Source organism: Bombina bombina, chromosome 5 (genome assembly GCF_027579735.1).
Source record: "Bombina bombina isolate aBomBom1 chromosome 5, aBomBom1.pri, whole genome shotgun sequence".
Lineage (NCBI taxonomy): Eukaryota > Metazoa > Chordata > Amphibia > Anura > Bombinatoridae > Bombina > Bombina bombina.
The window spans coordinates 264,514,920-264,535,094 of NC_069503.1; the positions used below are offsets into that span (position 1 = coordinate 264,514,920).

General features: G+C 37.9%; 1 protein-coding gene across 1 annotated transcript in view; it reads left to right on the plus strand.

Annotated features, from left to right (window-relative positions):
- Positions 1-20,175, plus strand: part of HACD1 (3-hydroxyacyl-CoA dehydratase 1) — a 136,291-nt gene that overhangs the window by 73,367 nt on the left and 42,749 nt on the right. Inside the window, exons 3-4 of the mRNA XM_053713978.1 lie at positions 4,495-4,513; positions 4,599-4,687. Coding sequence (XP_053569953.1) covers positions 4,495-4,513; positions 4,599-4,687 — 108 coding nt within the window. The remainder of the gene's footprint in view (positions 1-4,494; positions 4,514-4,598; positions 4,688-20,175) is intronic.

A 20,175-nucleotide genomic window follows, 5' to 3' on the forward strand; every position in this document is an offset into this window, starting at 1 on the left:
TGTTTTCAAAATATAGGAAATCTTGTTAAAAACTGTTTTTGTTCCTGGAAAATTCATATCCTACCTACAATATTCTGGAAACATATCTTCAGTAAAGTAAAAAGAAAAGAGAAACAATATAAATGTGCATTTATACAATGGTGCGTGATCTTAAAATAAAACTTAAGCAAATAGCTCACAGCTCTAATGTGTATGAATTAGAGGGAAGTATTTATAGGAAAGGTATTTCAGTCTCTAATAAACATATTGACAGGTTTAATACATTTCAGGGTAAACACATTTACACAGAAAGAAAAATACTAGAATGTGTGTTTTAAGTGAAATATATCCTGATGGTTATATGGTTAGGAGACAACTAATTTGAAAGAGAAGACTCTCCTTTTTATAATTATTTTCTTGTGTGTGAATGTCAGCTCTTAGTCATGCATTTTATCTTTTTACCAAATGGGTTTAACATTTTTACATTCACTAGGTGAAATTAGGGTCAGGTGATTCTTCATTTGAAAGTATCTGTTCTTATTTCCCCATTAAAGGGCCTTGTGTGTGTCTGTATTTTTTTCCCATATGTTGCTTTAGTTTTGTAGAAACAGGAACAGTTTCAACAGCTGCCTCCTTTTCTCACTTTAGTAGCAACTGGGTTAAATATTTGTGTGTGTGTGTGTGTGTGTGGGGGGGGGGGGGTTAATCAGTGGTCTCAAAAGTATTTGATTTATTTTTAGCATTGGTGGCTACAGAGGCTCAGAGCCCATTCATGTATCATATTGTAAACCTTTTACTTAGTGGGTTAAATTGACATTTTTACATTAATGACCTGGGATTTATAATAGTATATAACTCCTCATTTAAATGAGTTTTCTTACAAAAATAGTTTGTATCTTTATATTTAGTCGATGTTGGTCTGACATTTTTAATTATGTGAACAAGTGTCAAGACTCCAGATATATGTAATATCCATAATCTGCCATCTTTGGAAGTCGTTTGAATGATCTGATATGCACATTAATCAGTAATTGGTGATGCAATATTCAATGTGATAATTGATGTCATTTAGGAAATCATACAAAATATTATTTATGATGCCATAAACAATTGTATCAAAGTGGAGATGAAGTGGTTCAACTTAGTGAAAGAAATAACTATAATATTCTTCATTTAATGAAAAGTGTTTAAAATATTGTGATAGATAAAAATTGTTGCTCGATCTTGCAGGAATTAGGATATCATTTTTATTTTTATGCTGCTAAATCCTTATATCAGTAGAGACACACAAAAAGCAATATAGTGAAATATTTCCTATTATCAAAATAACCATACATTTTACTTTTATCTCCAATATTACTAATTACACAGTTTTTCAAACGTACCACTTAATGGACTCCATTCCAATCCATCAGAGCTGGTCATGTAAAAACTTTAGTTTTGGGCTTCCTTTTCTATGGCATTCCATTGTATTAGAAGCATCATTGTTTCAATTACTTAAGCCCCCTAAATTACAAATCCACTATTAAAAAGAATTGGAATAAACGTGAAATAATAAATAAGTATGACAAAGATTTTAAATTGTGGTGTTTACAAGGTGTTTTTCATTGAATTGCATTTGCAATATAAATATGATAGAAAAACATGAGAGCTACTTGTTTTGATATTAATGATGACTGTCTGGTGTTAGTTCCTATTTATTTTCACTTACTTAATAATGGACTAGATTACGAATGGAGCGCAAATGCAATATTTGCGCTCCACTCATAATACCAACGTACTCAATGATTAGAAGTGAGGTGCAATGCGAACTCAACCTCGCGTTCACATTGCATGGAAGCTTTGCGCTCACGAGAGCACGCTTCCAATGGGAGCCTCGTTCTCATGCCGATAGTCACAGCAGATAATCTAGCGCAGTGAAGGGGGTAAGTCACGCAGCTATGGCCAGCAAAGTTTAAATATATAATATATGTATATGAATAATATATATATATATTGAAGCAATGAAATCTGCACTTCACCACTGAGTGTACTCAGTATTACAAATAAAAGTTCATAAACACCGGTGCAACACCTTACGAGGCCACCCTCTGTGCCTCAAGATACATAGGAGTACAAACACAAAGTGGCACACGGTATAAAGGCTATACCTTTTATTAGAGCAACGTTTCGGGGATCCTGCCCCTTTCTCAAGCTTGATAGGATGTACTCCTATATATATATATATATATATATATATATATATATATATATTTATAAGTGCATATACACATGTTAACACATAAATATATATAAATATAAGCATATACAGTACATATATATTTACAGTATAATCACAGTCCAAATAGATCACAATTTAAAGGCACCCAACATCCGCTCACTTTTACACCTTAAAACTGATTTGTGCTGTTGTTTTAATAAAAATAAAGATGGTCATATTTTTTATTTTAACAGAGGAACACTACACCTTATTTGGGGCCCAATTGGGGGAATTTTTATGAATTAACCAGACGTCTGATCTCTGGTTAATTTTCGGAGAGTTAAGTGCTACAGCGAGCTTGTGGTAGCATTAACCAGCCACTTGTAATGGCTGGAATTACAAGGGGCTGGTTAATTTGCCTATTTATGGGCACTCTTTAAATTAGGACTCCACTTGTAATCTAGCCCAATGTAAGATAATTTGGAATTCCTCTGTTGTATTTTCTCAATCCAAATTATAGGTGACGTTAAAAGGACAGAGTACAACAAATAATCCGATGCCTAATAACTTTTAAAATATCTATCTCAAAGTATCTCTATTTTTATCATTCCAAGGCGCAATGCAAAGACGACCTTTGAAATGGGCCTCCTGACAGGCAGAGTTAACCCTTCCCCACAGCAAATTGGAATGTATATGCATGTAATTGCTACATACACACGTGCCCGATTCATATGCATATGCCAATTTCATGTGCCCACATGCTAAAACTGCTATGGTGTTGGCTATGGCAACCAATAAAGTGCCTTGCTTGCTTGACAACCTTCTTAACATCCTGCACGCCAATACAAAATAATATCCATTTCACCTATTTACTATTCAAACCATAGACACTTTGAAGTCAGCTCCTTTTCATACTTTCATGACTTGGTGTATTGCAATGACCCTTCCAAAGAAAGGTATTTGTGTATAGTAAAAAGTCCACCAAAATGAATAAAAGCAAAGAATCTCCCTGTATTATAGGTCATTCCACAGCTGTCACTGGCTGCAAACACAATGTCAATCAGCTGTTCTGCCTCATCTTGCTGTGAACAAGCTTTTAGTCATGCTAGCTGTGATGTCATTGGATCCCCTTCACATGTGCACAGCTGACGCACGTACAACACAAGCAAGACACTGGGAACAAGCATTAGACAGTAAATTCTGAAAGTATTCTTCTCAAATATTGGTGCTTGGTTAAGTGGGTTGGGAAGGCACATAAATGTATTATGATTAAAATAATGCGCTTTATTAATAAATCTTACCCACATAGACAATATTAAAAGGATATTCTAGCCAAAATTGAAAACTACATGGGTGCATTTCGGTATTGAACAGAAACAATTTTGTAATATGCATGCATTAGCAAAAATGCCTCTAAAAAAAGCTATAGCCGTTTAAAAAGTGTATTTAAGTATGCACCGTGCACCAATATTTTAAAGACAGCACTTGCTCATAGAGCCTAAGGTGCTTGTACCATCTGGTAATTACTCAATTTGTTGATTGCTGACATGATACAAGCCCCAGTGATTATCTGAGCAGTTACAGTATTTAAAATGTTGGTGCCGTGATTAAATTTTGACTGGAATGTCCCTTTAACAGATGCTTTAAAAAATATTAATTCCTAAAAAAATTTAGTGTACACTGTCTCTTTAATGATGTGCCAAGACACTGCAAAACTACACAGTAAATGTGATGTCTGTTGCGATTGAATGGTTTAAAAATGCCCTTGAATTTAAAAAAATATAATAATGTATGAGACACCCAGCACTGTATTTCTGTTTGACTGTAATAGAACCTTACATTGTCAAGTGGTGATAAAAACTGTTATAATGCACCTAAAGAATAATGTGATTAAAATAGCAACGGAATTGGAATCACATTATTCTACAATCTGGTTGTGCTAAGTATTTCTTTGCTGCTGTCATATTCTTTGTCTATACAATAGGAGGCAAACAGAACATCTCTGGTGATGTCATCCAATGCCAGGGAATGATTCACAACTCCAATCCAATAAAACAATGCAGTAGTCAGTCACTGACTCTCATTCAACATATTGTTCTAACTGAAATGTAGAAACCTTATATAATATTATTGTAATGTAATAATAATAATGTAATAGCTTGCTCATCAATAAATAATTCCTTGTCTATATGGAACATATATATATATATATATATATATATATATAACAAATGATGAGGTTCTAAAGAGATACAAACTTTTGCAATTCTAAAAGGATTTTGTATATTAATCTGAACATGTTTGTTCTTTTACAGATGATCCATTGTGCACTTGGTAAGTTAGACTACATGTAATGTTTTCCCATTTTAGTTATGTTGGTATTTATTCTTTATAAAAATGTTTTCATTTCCATTCTCAGGAATAGTGCGCACATCGGTGCTTGTAACTGGGGTCCAAGTCAGTTCTAGAATCTTCATGGTTTGGTTAATCACAAACAGTATAAGACCGGTGAGTTTCTGATTCATGATTTTATTTGGATTTATTTTTATATAATTTCCTATAAGTTTTATATTGAAGAAAGGGCTTTTCTGTAGTAAACTGTAGATTTCAGATTTAAGGCTCCATTTATGAAGCAGTGAATACTGCTAAGGAGGCCCATTGTCTCAGACTTGCCTCAAACGGAAGTTAAAAAGCAGCAGCCATCCGAATGCTGCTCCTTAAACTTTCTGCAACCTTTTAGGTGCTAGATTGAAATCATCCCGATCCGATTGGGATGATTGACAGCCCCTGCTAGCACTAGAAATGCTTGTCCAGTGATAAATGCGGACAACGTATGCTCCAGTTCATTATGCAGACAGATGCTTGGAGCTCAGGAACTCCAGCTCTTGGCTGTAACTTTACAGCCGAGACTGCTGGAGCTTCCTGCAGCTTGAACTTATATATACATCATGTGTAAGGTAGGCAAAATACCGCATGATGTATAAATACGTCCTTTTGGATTAAAGGGTTTATGTTCCATCAATACCCAAATTGATTTAAAAAAATCATGCACTATCAATCTTTAAAAAAATTATTTGTAAACAAAAAATATCTCATATTTGTATGTTTCATAAGTTTATCTTTCAAAGCTCTCTATACATTTATTTGGGAATACCGCTGATAATAAAGTGTAAAATAACATTATAAGGCTACTAAAATAATGACCAGTGGATGACAAAAATGGCCACTATTCTTGAGGAAAAGCCATAAAGCATATGCCCTGTTGTCCTTATTGTAAAACAATCTCTTCCTAAGTTAAATATCCATAACCAATGGTTCAGTTTGGTCCACTTTGGAAGCCTGTTATAAGTTCAGGTTACATTTTATTTGAAGCTTGTGTTTCTTGGAAATGCTACTGGCTGGACACGGACCATCTGCAGATGGAGCTGTTTAAGAAGAAGCAAAGCTCATACTTAAAAAGGTTTTGGCTTCACTCCATGTATCTATCTCTGTGGCTTCTGCAAAAACTGTTTAGCATCTTGGAAGTGAGAATACTGTAACAGATATACTATGTGCTTACTATTCATTTGTAAGAGACCAGACTTAGGTTTAAATACCATTCATAGCAGTAACACATACGCCTTATTGGTTCAGTTCCTAGTTTATTTTACCAAGAACTACAATGCAGTGCACCAGTGTGGAAAATAAATATTTACAATATATATTGAAGTTTACCTGAGATAAATGCACTTACAAAGAAGAATTCTATATATTATACAAATAAAGGATGACATTTAGTGCCTGTATTCAGAATGTGAAATGTCATATACTAGGAAATTAAATAATAATGTTTTTTTCTTGACCAATTTAAAGTGACGCTAAATTAATTTTAGATAGGCACAGCATATATAAGCTATTTTAGAAGTACTGAAAGTACTGAAATATCTATATACCAATCATTTAAAACTGTCATCTTCTTAATGGTTTGAAAAAATCTGCATATTAAGCTTACAAACTACTTGAAAAAAATGTTTTTGAAAATGTTTATTTCCCTTAATTTTGGCCAAATAGGTGTCTCTGTAAATGTGATTGTTCACTGCTCTATGCTATTAACATGTAGTATATTAGTACTTCTGGCAAGTTACAGTATTTTACAGTAAATAAAGGTTACAGATTTTAACTTCCAAACTCTCAAGGAGGCATAGGATAAGAACAATTGTTACAGTATAAGCAAACAGAATAGATAATGAACGCATATTGCAGTTTTAATTATTTTTATTATTTAAATTTATTTAAACATTTTGAGTTTAATTTCATAAGAAAAAAATACAATAATAATCTAAAGTATGTAAAGCTCATTAAATTAATTGAAACTGAAATGGCTTACTGTCTTTCCTGATCTTACAATTGATATCTTATGGTTTGCATATATGCAAAGCTGTACAGAATGACCTTGGAATTGTAGAGGCTGGAACGGCTTTATTACAGACTTAGGATAAGTTTACACTATGAACATTATGGCCTAGATTACAAGTGGAGTGCAAAAAAATAGCGCTATTGAGCGCTAACCCTGCTCAAGTTAAATTAATAGCACTAACATCTACAGGTCAGACACCACAGCCACACTGACTCCCTTTCCCCATAGACTTCTTTGGGGAGAGCTACTAAGCCTCTTCTGTCTTTTGTTCACACGCTATGTGTGTCTGTGTATGTATCTATCTATCTATCTATCTATCTATATATACAGTGCCCTCCACTAATATTGGCACCCTTGGTAATAATGAGCAAGGAAGGCTTTGAGAAATTGTCTTTATTGTTTAATCTTTTGACCTTTGTTCAAAATAATTCAATCATACTTTGCTTTCATGGATATCAATCAATTGCAAACACAACACAGGTTTTTAAAAAACACAAAAAACTTTTGGCTATATTACGAGTTGTGCGTTACGGTTTTAACACTGAAAAAAATGGCCATTTCAGCGTAAAACCAGTAATGCAGCCATTACGAGTCTTGTCAGTATAGCTGTACCGCAAGCATTTTAGCCTGTAACGCAACGTCGAGCCCACACAGCCTATACCGACACGATCCGTTCCACTTTCTGAAAGCAGTAGTTCTGAGTTTTATGCGCAACAAAAATGTTTCACAAAACTCATAACTAAAGTGTTACAAACTACACTAACACCAATAAACTACCTATTAACCCCTAATGTGTTGCTCCCGACATTGCGGCCACTAATAAAAGTTATTAATCCCTATTCCACCACTCCCCAACATTGCTGACACTATAATAAAGCTATTAACCCCTATTCCGCCACTTCCCGACATTGCCGCCACTAAATAAAGTTATTAACCCCTAAACCTCTGGCCTCCCACATCACCACCACTAAATAAACCTATTAACCTCTAAACCGCCATCCCCCCACATCGCAAAAAACTAAATTAAACTATTAACCCCTAAACCTAACAACCCCTTAACTTTAAATTAAAATTACAATATCCCTATCTTAAAATAAATAAAAACTTACCTGTGAAATTAAAAAAACCTAAGTTTAAACTATAAATTAACCTACTATATATAAACTAACTCTACTAAAAAAAAATAAGTCTAAAATTACAAAAATTAAAAAATACTAAACTACAAAAAATAACAAACACTAAATTAAGAAAAATAACAAACGAAATTATCCAAAATAAAAACAATAACACCTAATCTAATAGCCCTATATAAATAAAAAAGCCCCCCAAAATAAAAAAACCCTAGCCTACAATAAACTACCAATAGCCCTTAAAAGGGCATTTTGTAGGGCATTGCCCTAAAGAAATCAGCTCTTTAACTGTAAAAAATACAAAGGGATTTTTTATTTTTATAGGGCTATTAGATTAGGTGTTAATTAGGTTAATTGTTTTTATATTGGATAATTTCGTTTGTTATTTTTTGTAATTTAATATTTTTTATTTTTTGTAATTTTAGACAAACTTTTTTAGTAGTCTTAGGTTTTTTTAATGTGTAATTTAGTTTATTTAATTGGTAATTATTTTAATTTTAGTATAATAGCTATGTTTTATTAATTAATTATTAGTTTAAACTTAGGTTTTTTTAATTTCACAGGTAAGTTTTTATTTATTTTAAGATAGGGATATTGTAATTTTAATTTAAAGCTAGGGGTTGTTAGGTTTAGGGGTTAATAGTTTAATTTAGTTTTTTTGCAATGTGGGGGGCTGGTGGCTTAGGGGTTAATAGGTTTATTTAGTGGCGGTGATGTGGTAGGCCAGAGGTTTAGGGGTTAATAACTTTATTTAGTGCCAGCTATGTTGGGGAGCTACGGAATAGGGGTTAAAAGCTTTATTATAGTGTCAGCGATGTTGGGGTGCTGGGGAATAGGGGTTAATAACTTTATTATAGTGGCGGCGATGTCGGGAGTGGCGGAATAGGGGTTAATAACTTTTATTAGTGGAAGCGATGTCAGGAGCAGCAGATTAGGGGTTAATAACTTTATTTCGGTGTCGGCGATGTCGGGGGCGGCAGATTAGGGGTGTTTAGACTTGGGGTTTATGTTAGGGTGTTAGGTTTAAACATAACTTTTTTCCCCATAGACATCAGTAGGGTTGTGTTACAGGGTTTTTCATTCCGCGCTTCACATGTTTTTTTCGAGCACGTGTTCTCAGCCCTTGGATTTTGTGTGGTATGGAGTTTATCGCCACCATATCGTACGCCCAAGGAGGCTTTCTAGAGACTTTTAATGGCAGCGCTATGGAGGGTGAAATAACGCAACTTTTGTTGCATTCACTTCGCACCCTCTATAGCGCAAAACTCGTAATCTAGGGGTTTGTTAATTATATGTGTGTCACAATTATTGGCACCCCTAAGAATTCATATGAGAAAAATATATTTTAATTATATTCCCATTGATATTTTACATTTTTTAGTACACCTTGGTGACTAGGAACAGAACATTTTACAACCATGACTTCCTGTTTTACAGGGGTATAAATAGCTGCGATGTGCGGCACAAAAGTTGTTGAGCGTCACAAAATGGGAAGTGGATATATGAAAATAGCGAAAGCATTATAATTGTTCATTTCTACCATCATTTCAATAATTAAGAAGTTCTAGTCAACTGGAAATGTTATGAATCAACCTGGAAGAGGACGTGTGTCTATATTGTCTCAATGCACTGTGAAGAGGATGGTTTGAGTGCCCAAAATATCTTCTAGGATCACAGCTGGAGAATTGCGGAAGTTAGTTGTGTCTTGAGGTAGAACGTCTCCAAAACTACAATCTGACATCACCACAAGTTGTTTGGGATTGGGTTCTATGGTCAGATGAAACCAAAATAGAGCTTTTTGACAATAAACACCAGAGGGGGATTTGGCGCACACAGAGAGGTAGCCATGTGGAAAAAAACCTCATGCTTACAGTTAAATATGGTAGTGGTTCTTTAATGGCTTGGGGCTGTTTTTATGCCAGAGGACCTGGAATTTTGTTAGGATACATGGCATCGTGGACTCTATCAAATATCAACAGATATTAAATGAACACCTGACTGCCTCTGCCAGAAAGCTTAAAATGGGCCGTGGCTGGATCTTCCAGCAGAACAATGATCCAAAACATACATTAAAATTAAGACAGAAATGGTTTAATGACCACAAAATGAATGTCCTGCCATGACCATCTCAGTCCCCTGACTTGAACCACATAGAAAATCTGTGGGGTGAACTGAAGTGGAGAGTCCACCAGCATCAACCTCAAAATTTGAAGGATCTGGAGAGATTATGTATGTAGGAATGGTCTCAGATCCCTTACCATGTATTCTCCAACCTCATTAGGCATTATAGGAGAAGACTCAGAGCTGTTATCTTGGCAAAGGGAGGTAGCACAAAGTATTGACTAAAAGGGTGCCAATAATTGTTCCACGCAAATATAGATAAACCTGTATAGTATTTTTGTGTACTTTGTGTACTTTTTGAAGGTTAAACAATAAAGGCAAATTTTCACAGCATTCTTTGCTCATATTTACCAAGGGTGCCAATATTAGTGGAGGGCACAGTATGTAAAAATAACATGTTTTTCTAAATGAAGAACAATTCTTTTTTTTTACTGTTATTTTTTTATTAATAAACCAAAAGTAAAAATACACACCTTTCAAATAGGATTACATTTCACCTTGCAGGGTATGTCAAAACTCATAAACAACCTCTAATATAGGCATACATTTCACCACGCTGGGTGTTTACTATAAATAAATAAAAAAAGATAAAACAGAAACAAAAAGACAGCCTCTCAATCGGGTTTACATTTCACCTCGCAGGGTGTGTACTTAGAAACATAAGAATAAGGAGAAAAAAACGAAATTGAGGCAGACAACTTCTCATTTATGCTTGCCTTACCCCTCGCGGAATGCAATGGTATAATACTATAACTGTATAATATGTTAGAGAGGCAGACTTATCAAATAATCAGATATCAGTTATCCTATTACTTTCTTAACTTTCAGACAATATTTAGAATACCATAAGCCTCCCTATGTATCCAGCACTATACTTTTGGAATATTTTTTTCTTTTCTTTTTTTTTTCTTGACCTAAAAACAAAAAAACAAAAAAAAAAATAATAATAATAAAAAAACAACAACAGACAAATCAAACAAACAAACAAACAAAAAAAAAGGGCTGTACTCCTCCCCCACTCCATCCCACCCCTACACCTTTGATTTACTCATTTTGCCAACTGTTGGTATTTGTTTAACAGGGTTAGCTGTTGGAATGTCTGAAAATCCTGTAATGGGGCTATAATTTGTCTTTGTATATCACACGAATGGGATAGTAAAAACTTCTCCCATTTTATCATCAACTTTTTCAATTTCTTCTCTAGAAAGATCAAAGGGTCTTTAATATCAAATGCTAGTTGAAGAAACATATGTTTAACAACAATAGAACAATTCTATTGGAAGTATTTGCATTAGAGGCTATGCGGTGCTAATGAGCAGTTTTGTTTTACCGCTCACTTACATGCAGCACTGGTATTACGAGTTCTTACAAACCCGGCGTTAACAGGCAAGAAGTGAGCGTTGAGCAAAATTTTGCTCATTACCGCACTCCAATACCAGCGCTGCTTAAGTCAGCGGTGAGCTGGTGTAACGTGCTCGTGCACGATTTCCCCATAGGAATCAACACGGAGAGCGGGTTGAGAAAAAGTCTAACACCTGCAAAAAAGCAGTGTAAAACTCAGTAACGCAGCCCCATTGATTCCTATGGGGAAATAAAATTTATGTCTACACCGAACACCCTAACATGAACCCAGAGTCTAAACACCCCTAATCTTATACTTATTAACCCCTAATCTGCTTCCCCTGACACCGCCGACACCTGTATTTTATTTATTAACACCTAATCTGCCACTCCGAACACCACTGCCACCTACATTATACTTATGAACCCCTAATGTGCTGCCCCCAACATCGCCGACGCCTACATTATATTTATTAACCCCTAATCTGCCGCCCCCAATGTTGCCGCAATCTACCTACACTTATTATTATTATCAGTTATTTGTAGAGCGCCAACAGATTCCGCAGCGCTAGTATTAACCCCTAATAGTCGCTGCCACTATAATAAACATATTAACCCCTAAACCGCCGCACTCCCGCCTCGCAAACATTAGTTAAATATTATTAACCCCTAATCTGCCGTCCCTAACATCGCCGCCACCTACCTACACTTATTAACCCCTAATCTGCCGCTCCCAACGTTGCCGCCACTATACTAAATTTATTAACCCCTAAACCTAAGTCTAACCCTAACCCTAACACCCCCTAACTTAAATATAATTACAATAAATCTAAATAACAATTCCTATCATTACCTAAATTATTCCTATTTAAAACTAAATACTTACCTATAAAATAAACCCTAAGCTAGCTACAATATAACTAGTAGTTACATTGTAGCTAGCTTAGGGTTTATTTTTATTTTACAGGCAAGTTTGTATTTATTTTAACTAGGTAGAATAGTTACTAAATAGTTATTAACTATTTAATAACTACCTAGCTAAAATAAATACAAAAGTACCTGTAAAATAAAACCTAAGCTAAGTTACAATAACACCTAACACGACACTATAATTAAATAAATTAACTAAATTAAATACAATTACCTAAATTAAATTAGCTAAAGTAAAAAACAAACAAACACTAAATTGCAGAAAATAATAAACAAATTACATATATTTAAACTAATTACACCTAATCTAATAGCCCTATCAAAATAAAAAAGCCCCCCCAAAATAAAAAAAAACCCTAGCCTAAACTAAACTACCAAAAGTCCTAAAAAAGGGCCTTTTTGTGGGGCATTGCCCCAAAGTAATCAACTCTTTTACCTGTAAAAAAATACAAACAACCCCCCAACAGTAAAACCAACCACCCACACAAACAACCCCCCAAATAAAATACTATCTAAAAAATCCTAAGCTCCCCATTGGCCTGAAAAGGGCATTTGGATGGGCATTGCCCTTAAAAGGGCAATTAGCTCTTTTGCAGGCCCAAACCCTAACCTAAAAATAAAACCCACCCAATACACCCTTAAAAAACCCTAACACTAACCCCCTGAAGATCGACTTACAGTTCTGAAGACCGGACATCCATCCTCAAGGAAGCGGCAGAAGTCTTCATCCAACCGGGCCGAAGTCCTCAACGAAGCCGGGAGAAGTCTTCATCCAAGCCGGATTGGAACAGCCAATAGAATGTGAGCTCAATCCTATTGGCTGATTGCATCAGCCAATAGGATTTTTTCTACCTTAATTCCGATTGGCTGATAGGATTCTATCAGCCAATCAGAATCTAAGGGATGCCATCTTGGAAGATGTCACTTAAAGGTACCTTCATTCGTCTTTAGTCGTCGGATGAAGAGGATGCTCCGTGTCGGATGTCTTGAAGATTAACCCGCTCCGCGTCAGATGGATGAAGATAGAAGATGCCGTCTGGATGAAAAGTTCTGCCCGTCTGGAGGACCACTTCGCCCGGCTTGGATGAAGACTTCTCCCGGCTTCGTTGAGGACTTCGGCCCAGTTGGATGCAGACTTTTGCTTTGAGGATGGATGTCCAGTCTTCAGAACTGTAAGTCGATCTTCAGGGGGTTAGTGTTAGGTTTTTTTAAGAGTGTATTGGATGGGTTTTATTTTTAGGTTAGGGTTTGGGCCTGCCAAAGAACTAACTGCCCTTTTAATAATTTGTTTATTATTTTCTGTAATTTTGTGTTTTTTTTGTACTTTAGCTAATTTAATTTAATTTAGGTAATTGTATTTAATTTAGTTAATTTATTTAATTATAGTGTAGTGTTAGGTGTTATTGTAACTTAGGTTAGGTTTTATTTTACAGGTACTTTTGTATTTATTTTAGCTAGGTAGTTATTAAATAGTTAATAACTATTTAATAACTATTGTACCTAGTTAAAATAAATACAAACTTGCCTGTAAAATAAAAATAAACCCTAAACTAGCTACAATGTAACTATTAGTTATATTGTAGCTATCTTAGGGTTTATTTTATAGGTATTTAGTTTTAAATAGGAATAATTTAGGTAATGATAGGAATTGTTATTTAGATGTATTGTAATTATATTTAAGTTAGGGGTGTTAGGGTTAGGGTTAGACTTAGGTTTAGGGGTTAATAAATTTAGTATAGTGGCGGCAACGTTGGGGGCGGCAGATTAGGGGTTAATAAGTGTAGGTAGGTGGTGGCGATATTAGGGACGGCAGATTAGGGGTTGATAATATTTAACTAATGTTTGCGAGGCGGGAGTGCGGCGGTAAACGGGTTAATATGTTTATTTTGGGGCAGCAGATTAGGGGTTAATAAGTGTAGGTAGATTGCAGCGACATTGGGGGCAGCAGATTAGGGGTTAATAAATATAATGTAGGTGGCGGCGGTGTCCGGAGCGGCAGATTAGGGGTTCAAAATTTAATTTTAGTGTTTGCGATGCGGGAGGGCCTTGGTTTAGGGGTTAACAGGTAGTTTGTGGGTGTTAGTGTACTTTTTAGCACTTTAGTTATGAGTTTTATGTTATGGCGTTGTACCATAAAACTCTTAACTACTGACTTTTAAATGCTTTAGGACTCTTGACAGGGTAGGGTGTACCACTCATTTTTTGGCCTCCCAGGACAGACTCGTAATACCGGCGCTATGAAAGTCCCATAGAAAAAAGACTTTACGAAGTTTAAGTCGTTATGAGGTAAGGCCAAAGAAGTGTGCGGTACACCTATACCTGTAAGACTCGTAATAGCAGCGGGCGTAAAAAACAGAATTTATGTTTACCTGATAAATTTCTTTCTCCTACGGTGTATCTGGTCCACGGCTTCATCCTTATTTGTGGGATATTCTCAATCCCTACAGGAAGTAGCAAAGAGAGCACACAGCAGAGCTGTCCATATAGCTCCCCTCAGGCTCCGCCCCCCCCAGTCATTCGACCGATTATTAGGAGAAAAAGTTTACAAAAATAAATTTAAGCCTGACTAAAATGCCAGGGTGGGCCGTGGACCGGATACACCGTAGGAGAAAGAAATTTATCAGGTAAACATAAATTCTGTTTTCTCCTACATTGGTGTATCCGGTCCACGGCTTCATCCTTACTTGTGGGAACCAATACCAAAGCTTTAGGACACGGATGAAGGGAGGGAACAAGTCAGGTAACCTAAACGGAAGACACCACTGCTTGCAAAACCTTTCTCCCAAAAATAGCCCCCGAAGAAGCAAAAGTATCGAATTTGTAAAATTTGGCAAATGTATGCAGAGAAGACCAAGTCGCTGCCTTACAGATCTGCTCAACAGAAGCCTCATTCTTGAAAGCCCATGTGGAAGCCACAGCTCTAGTAGAGTGAGCTGTAATTCGTTCAGGGGGCTGCCTTCCAGCAGACTCATAAGCCAACCGGATGATGCTTTTCAGCCAGAAGGACAGAGAGGTCGCAGTCGCCTTTTGACCTCTCCTCTTGCCAGAATAGACGACAAACAAGGACGATGTTTGTCTGAAGTCTTTAGTTGCTTTTAGATAGAACTTTAAAGCACGAACCACATCAAGATTGTGCAACAGACGTTCCTTGTTAGAAACTGGATTAGGACACAGAGAAGGAACAACTATCTCCTGGTTAATATTCTTATTGGAAACCACTTTTGGAAGAAAACCAGGTTTGGTACGTAAAACAACCTTATCTGCATGGAACACCAGGTAAGGTGAATTACACTGCAAAGCAGACAATTCAGAAACTCTTCTAGCAGAAGAAATAGCTACCAAAAACAAAACTTTCCAAGATAGTAACTTGATATCTATGGAATGTAGAGGTTCAAACGGAACCCCTTGAAGAACTGAAATAACTAAATTTGGACTCCATGGAGGAGCCACAGGTCTATAGACAGGCTTGATTCTGACTAAAGCCTGTACAAACGCCTGAACATCTGGCACTGCTGCCAGATGCTTGTGTAACAAAACAGACAGAGCGGAAATCTGTCCTTTTAAGGAACTAGCTGACAAACCTTTCTCCAATCCTTCTTGGAGAAAGGCTAGAATCCTTGGAATCCTAATCTTACTCCATGAGTAACCTTTGGATTCACACCAAGAAAGATATTTCCTCCATGTCTTATGGTAAATTTTCCTAGTGACAGGCTTTCTAGCCTGGATCAGGGAATCTATAACAGATTCCGAAAACTCACGCTTAGCTAGAATCAAGTGTTCAATCTCCAAGCAGTCAGTTGCAGAGAAACTAGGTTTGGATGTTCGAATGGACCTTGAATTAGAAGGTCCTGCCTCAAAGGTAGCTTCCATGGTGGAACCGATGACATATTCACCAGGTCTGCATACCAAGTCCTGCGTGGCCACGCAGGAGCTATCAAAATTACCGAAGCCTTCTCCTGTTTGATCCTGGCTACTAGCCGGGGGAGAAGTGGAAACGGTGGAAAGACATAAGCTAGATTGAATGACCAAGGCGCTACTAAGGCATCTACCATGGTGGAACCGATGACATATTCACCAGGTCTGCATACCAAGTCCTGCGTGGCCACGCAGGAGCTATCAAAATTACCGAAGCCTTCTCCTGTTTGATCCTGGCTACTAGCCGGGGGAGAAGTGGAAACGGTGGAAAGACATAAGCTAGATTGAATGACCAAGGCGCTACTAAGGCATCTACCAATGTCGCCTTGGGATCCCTGGACCTGGACCCGTAACGTGGAACTTTGGAGTTCTGACGTGACGCCATCAGATCCAGATCTGGAATGCCCCATAGTTGGGTTAACTGGGCAAAAACCTCCGGGTGAAGTTCCCACTCCCCCGGATAGAAAGTCTGACGACTCAGATAATCCGCTTCCCAGTTGTCCACTCCTGGTATGTGAATTGCTGATAGATGGCAAGAGTGATCCTCTGCCCATTTGATGATTTTGGATACCTCTCTCATCGCCAGGGAACTCTTTGTTCCCCCCTGATGATTGATGTACGCCACAGTCGTCATGTTGTCCGACTGAAATCTGATGAATTTGGCCTCCGCTAGTTGAGGCCATGCCTGGAGCGCATTGAATATCGCTCTCAATTCCAAAATGTTTATCGGGAGAAGAGATTCTTCCTGAGACCATAGACCCTGAGCCTTCAGGGATTCCCAGACCGCGCCCCAGCCTAGGAGGCTGGCGTCGGTCGTGACAATGATCCACTCCGGCCTGCGGAAACTCATTCCCTGAGACAGGTGATCCAGAGACAACCACCAGAGGATTGAGTCTCTGGTTTTCTGGTCCATTTGAATCTGGGGAGACAAATCTGCATAGTCCGCATTCCACTGTTTGAGCATGCATAGTTGCAATGGTCTTAAATGAATTAGAGCAAATGGAACCACGTCCATTGCTGCAACCATGAGTCCTATTACCTCCATGCACTGAGCTATGGAGGGTTGAGGAATGGATTGAAGAACTCGACAAGTGTTCAGAAGTTTTAACTTCCTGGCCTCTGTCAGAAAGATCTTCATTTCCACTGAGTTTATTATTGTTCCCAGGAAGGGAACCCTTGTGAACAGGGACAGATAACTTTTTTCTATGTTCACCTTCCACCCGTGGGACCTTAGAAAGGCTAGAACAATGTCTGTATGAGCCTTTGCCTTGTGAAAGGACGACGCTTGTATTAGAATGTTGTCTAGGTAAGGTGCTACTGCAATGCCCCTTGGCCTTAGCACCGCTAGAAGAGACCCTAGCACCTTTGTGAAAATTCTGGGAGCAGTGGCCAATCTGAAGGGAAGAGCCACGAACTGGTAATGTTTGTCCAGAAAGGCGAACCTCAGGAACTGATGGTGATCTTTGTGGATAGGAATATGCAGGTACGCATCCTTTAAGTCCACGGTAGTCATATATTGACCCTCCTGGATCATTGGTAAAATTGTCCGAATGGTTTCCATCTTGAATGATGGAACTCTGAGGAATTTGTTTAGGATCTTTAAGTCCAGAATTGACCTGAAAGTTCCTTCCTTTTTGGGAACTACAAACAGGTTTGAGTAAAATCCCAGTCCTTGTTCTGCTGTTGGAACTGGGTGTATCACTCCCATTTTTAAAAAGTCTTCTACGCAATGTAAGAATGCCTGTCTCTTTATCTGGTCTAAAGATAAGCAAGACATGTGGAACCTTCCCCTTGGAGGAAGGTCCTTGAATTCTAGAAGGTAACCCTGAGAGACAATTTCTAGTGCCCAGGGGTCCGGAACATCTCTTGCCCAGGCCTGAGCAAAGAGAGAAAGTCTGCCCCTACTAGATCCGGTCCCGGATTGGGGGCTACCCCTTCATGCTGTCTTGGTAGCAGCAGCAGGCTTTTTGGCCTGTTTACCCTTGTTTCAGCCTTGCATTGGTTTCCATGCTGGTTTGGGCTGGGTGCGTTACCCTCTTGCCTAGTGGCTGTAGAGGTAGAAGCCGGTCCGTTCCTGAAATTGCGAAAGGAACGAAAATTAGACTTGTTTTTAGCTTTGAAAGGTCTATCCTGTGGGAGAGCATGCCCCTTTCCCCCAGTGATATCTTAAATAATTTCTTTCAACTCTGGCCCGAATAGGGTCTTACCGTTGAAAGGAATATTAAGCAATTTTGTTTTGGACGACACATCCGCCGACCACGATTTTAGCCAAAGTGCTCTACGCGCCACTATTGCGAAGCCAGAATTTTTCACCGCTAATTTAGCTAACTGTATAGCGGCATCTGTAATGAAAGAATTAGCCAACTTCAGGGCGTGAATTCTATCCATGACTTCATCATAAGAAGTCTCCTTCTGGAGCGAGTTTTCTAATTCCTCAAACCAAAAAGCAGCTGCAGTCGTTACAGGAATAATGCAAGAAATTGATTGAAGAAGAAAACCTTGTTGAACAAAAATTTTCTTAAGTAAACCTTCTAATTTTTTATCCATCGGATCTTTGAAAGCACAACTGTCTTCTATTGGTATAGTCGTGCGCTTAGCTAGCGTTGAAACTGCCCCCTCTACCTTAGTGACCGTCTGCCACGCGTCCCTTCTAGGGTCAACAATTGGGAACATTTTCTTAAATATAGGAGGGGGAACAAAGGGTACACCTGGCTCCTCCCACTCCTTAGTCACGATACCCGCCACCCTCTTAGGTATCGGAAATGCATCAGTGTGTACTGGGACCTCTAAGAATTTGTCCATTTTACACAATTTTTCTGGGATCACCAAAGGATCACAATCATCAAGTGTAGCTAGGACCTCCTTAAGTAGGACGCGGAGGTGTTTAGCTTAAATTTAAATGCTATGGCATCAGGCTCTGCCTGCTGAGAAACTTTTCCTGTGTCAGAAATTTCTCCCTCAGACAGGCCCTCCCTCACCGCCAAGTCAGATTGATGTGAGGGCACTACAGATAAATTATCCTCTGCGTCAGCTTGCTCATTTTCAGTTTAGATAAAAATGCTGAAATAGAATTATCCATTACTGCCGCTAACTGTTGCATAGTAATCACAACTGGTGCGCTAGATGTACTTGGCATCGCTTGCGCGGGCATAGCTGGTATTGACACAGAAGGAGAGGATAGCGAGCTATCTTCACTACCTTCAGCTAAAGAATCATCTTGGGCTATATTTTTAAGTGTGCTTGTATGGTCCTTAAGCTGCTTGGACGCTATGGCACACTTCACACATAAATTCAATGGGGGAACCACCTTGGACTTTGAGCATACAGAACATAGGCTATCTGAAGATTCAGACATGTTTGACAGACATAAACAGAACTTCAATGCAATAAAAATTATTTTTGACAAAAACGTTACTGTCTCTTTAAATAATAAAAGTGCACACTTTATTACTGAAACATCAAAAAAAAACATCAAATAAAAATCCGATTTTCATGAAATTTTCACCACAGTGTCTTAATGCTTTGAAAAGATTGCACACAAATTTTCAGACCAATTAACCCCTTAATGCCCAAACCGGGGCTAATAACAGTTACTAACCGGTTAACACATTACAGTCCCATGCCACAGCTTCCACTGTGGCCTTTACCTTCCTTAGGGATTATTTTGGTAGCAAATAAGCCTCTCTGGAGTCCTTTTCTGAGCCTCTGGACTCCCCACATGAAGCTGCATGAACTGCCTAGGCAAAAAACACTGCGCAATTGAGGCGCGAAAATGAGGCCTCCTCCCTCTTCATTCCAGAGTGGAGGAGCCTTTCTGACTAGATTAGGTGTCTAACTAAGTGCCAGGCGCAAATTAAACCCCAAAAGTGTTTTAAAGTTTGAAAAAACACCTTATTTGTAGCAAAAAACATGCTAAAAAGCAATCGATTAAGCCCACAATTAGTGTCAACCAGCATAGAGCCCTTAATATAAGCCATCATTTTATACTGAGTCTAAGAAAAATGGCTTACCTATCCCAGAGGGAATTTCTGATAGTCTTCTAGCATTACATGGTCTTGTTAGAAAAATGACTGATCATACCTGAAGCAGTTAAGCCTGCAAACTGTTCCCCCTGATGTTCTCACAGTCCTGTGTGGGAACAGCCATGGATTTTAGTTACTGGT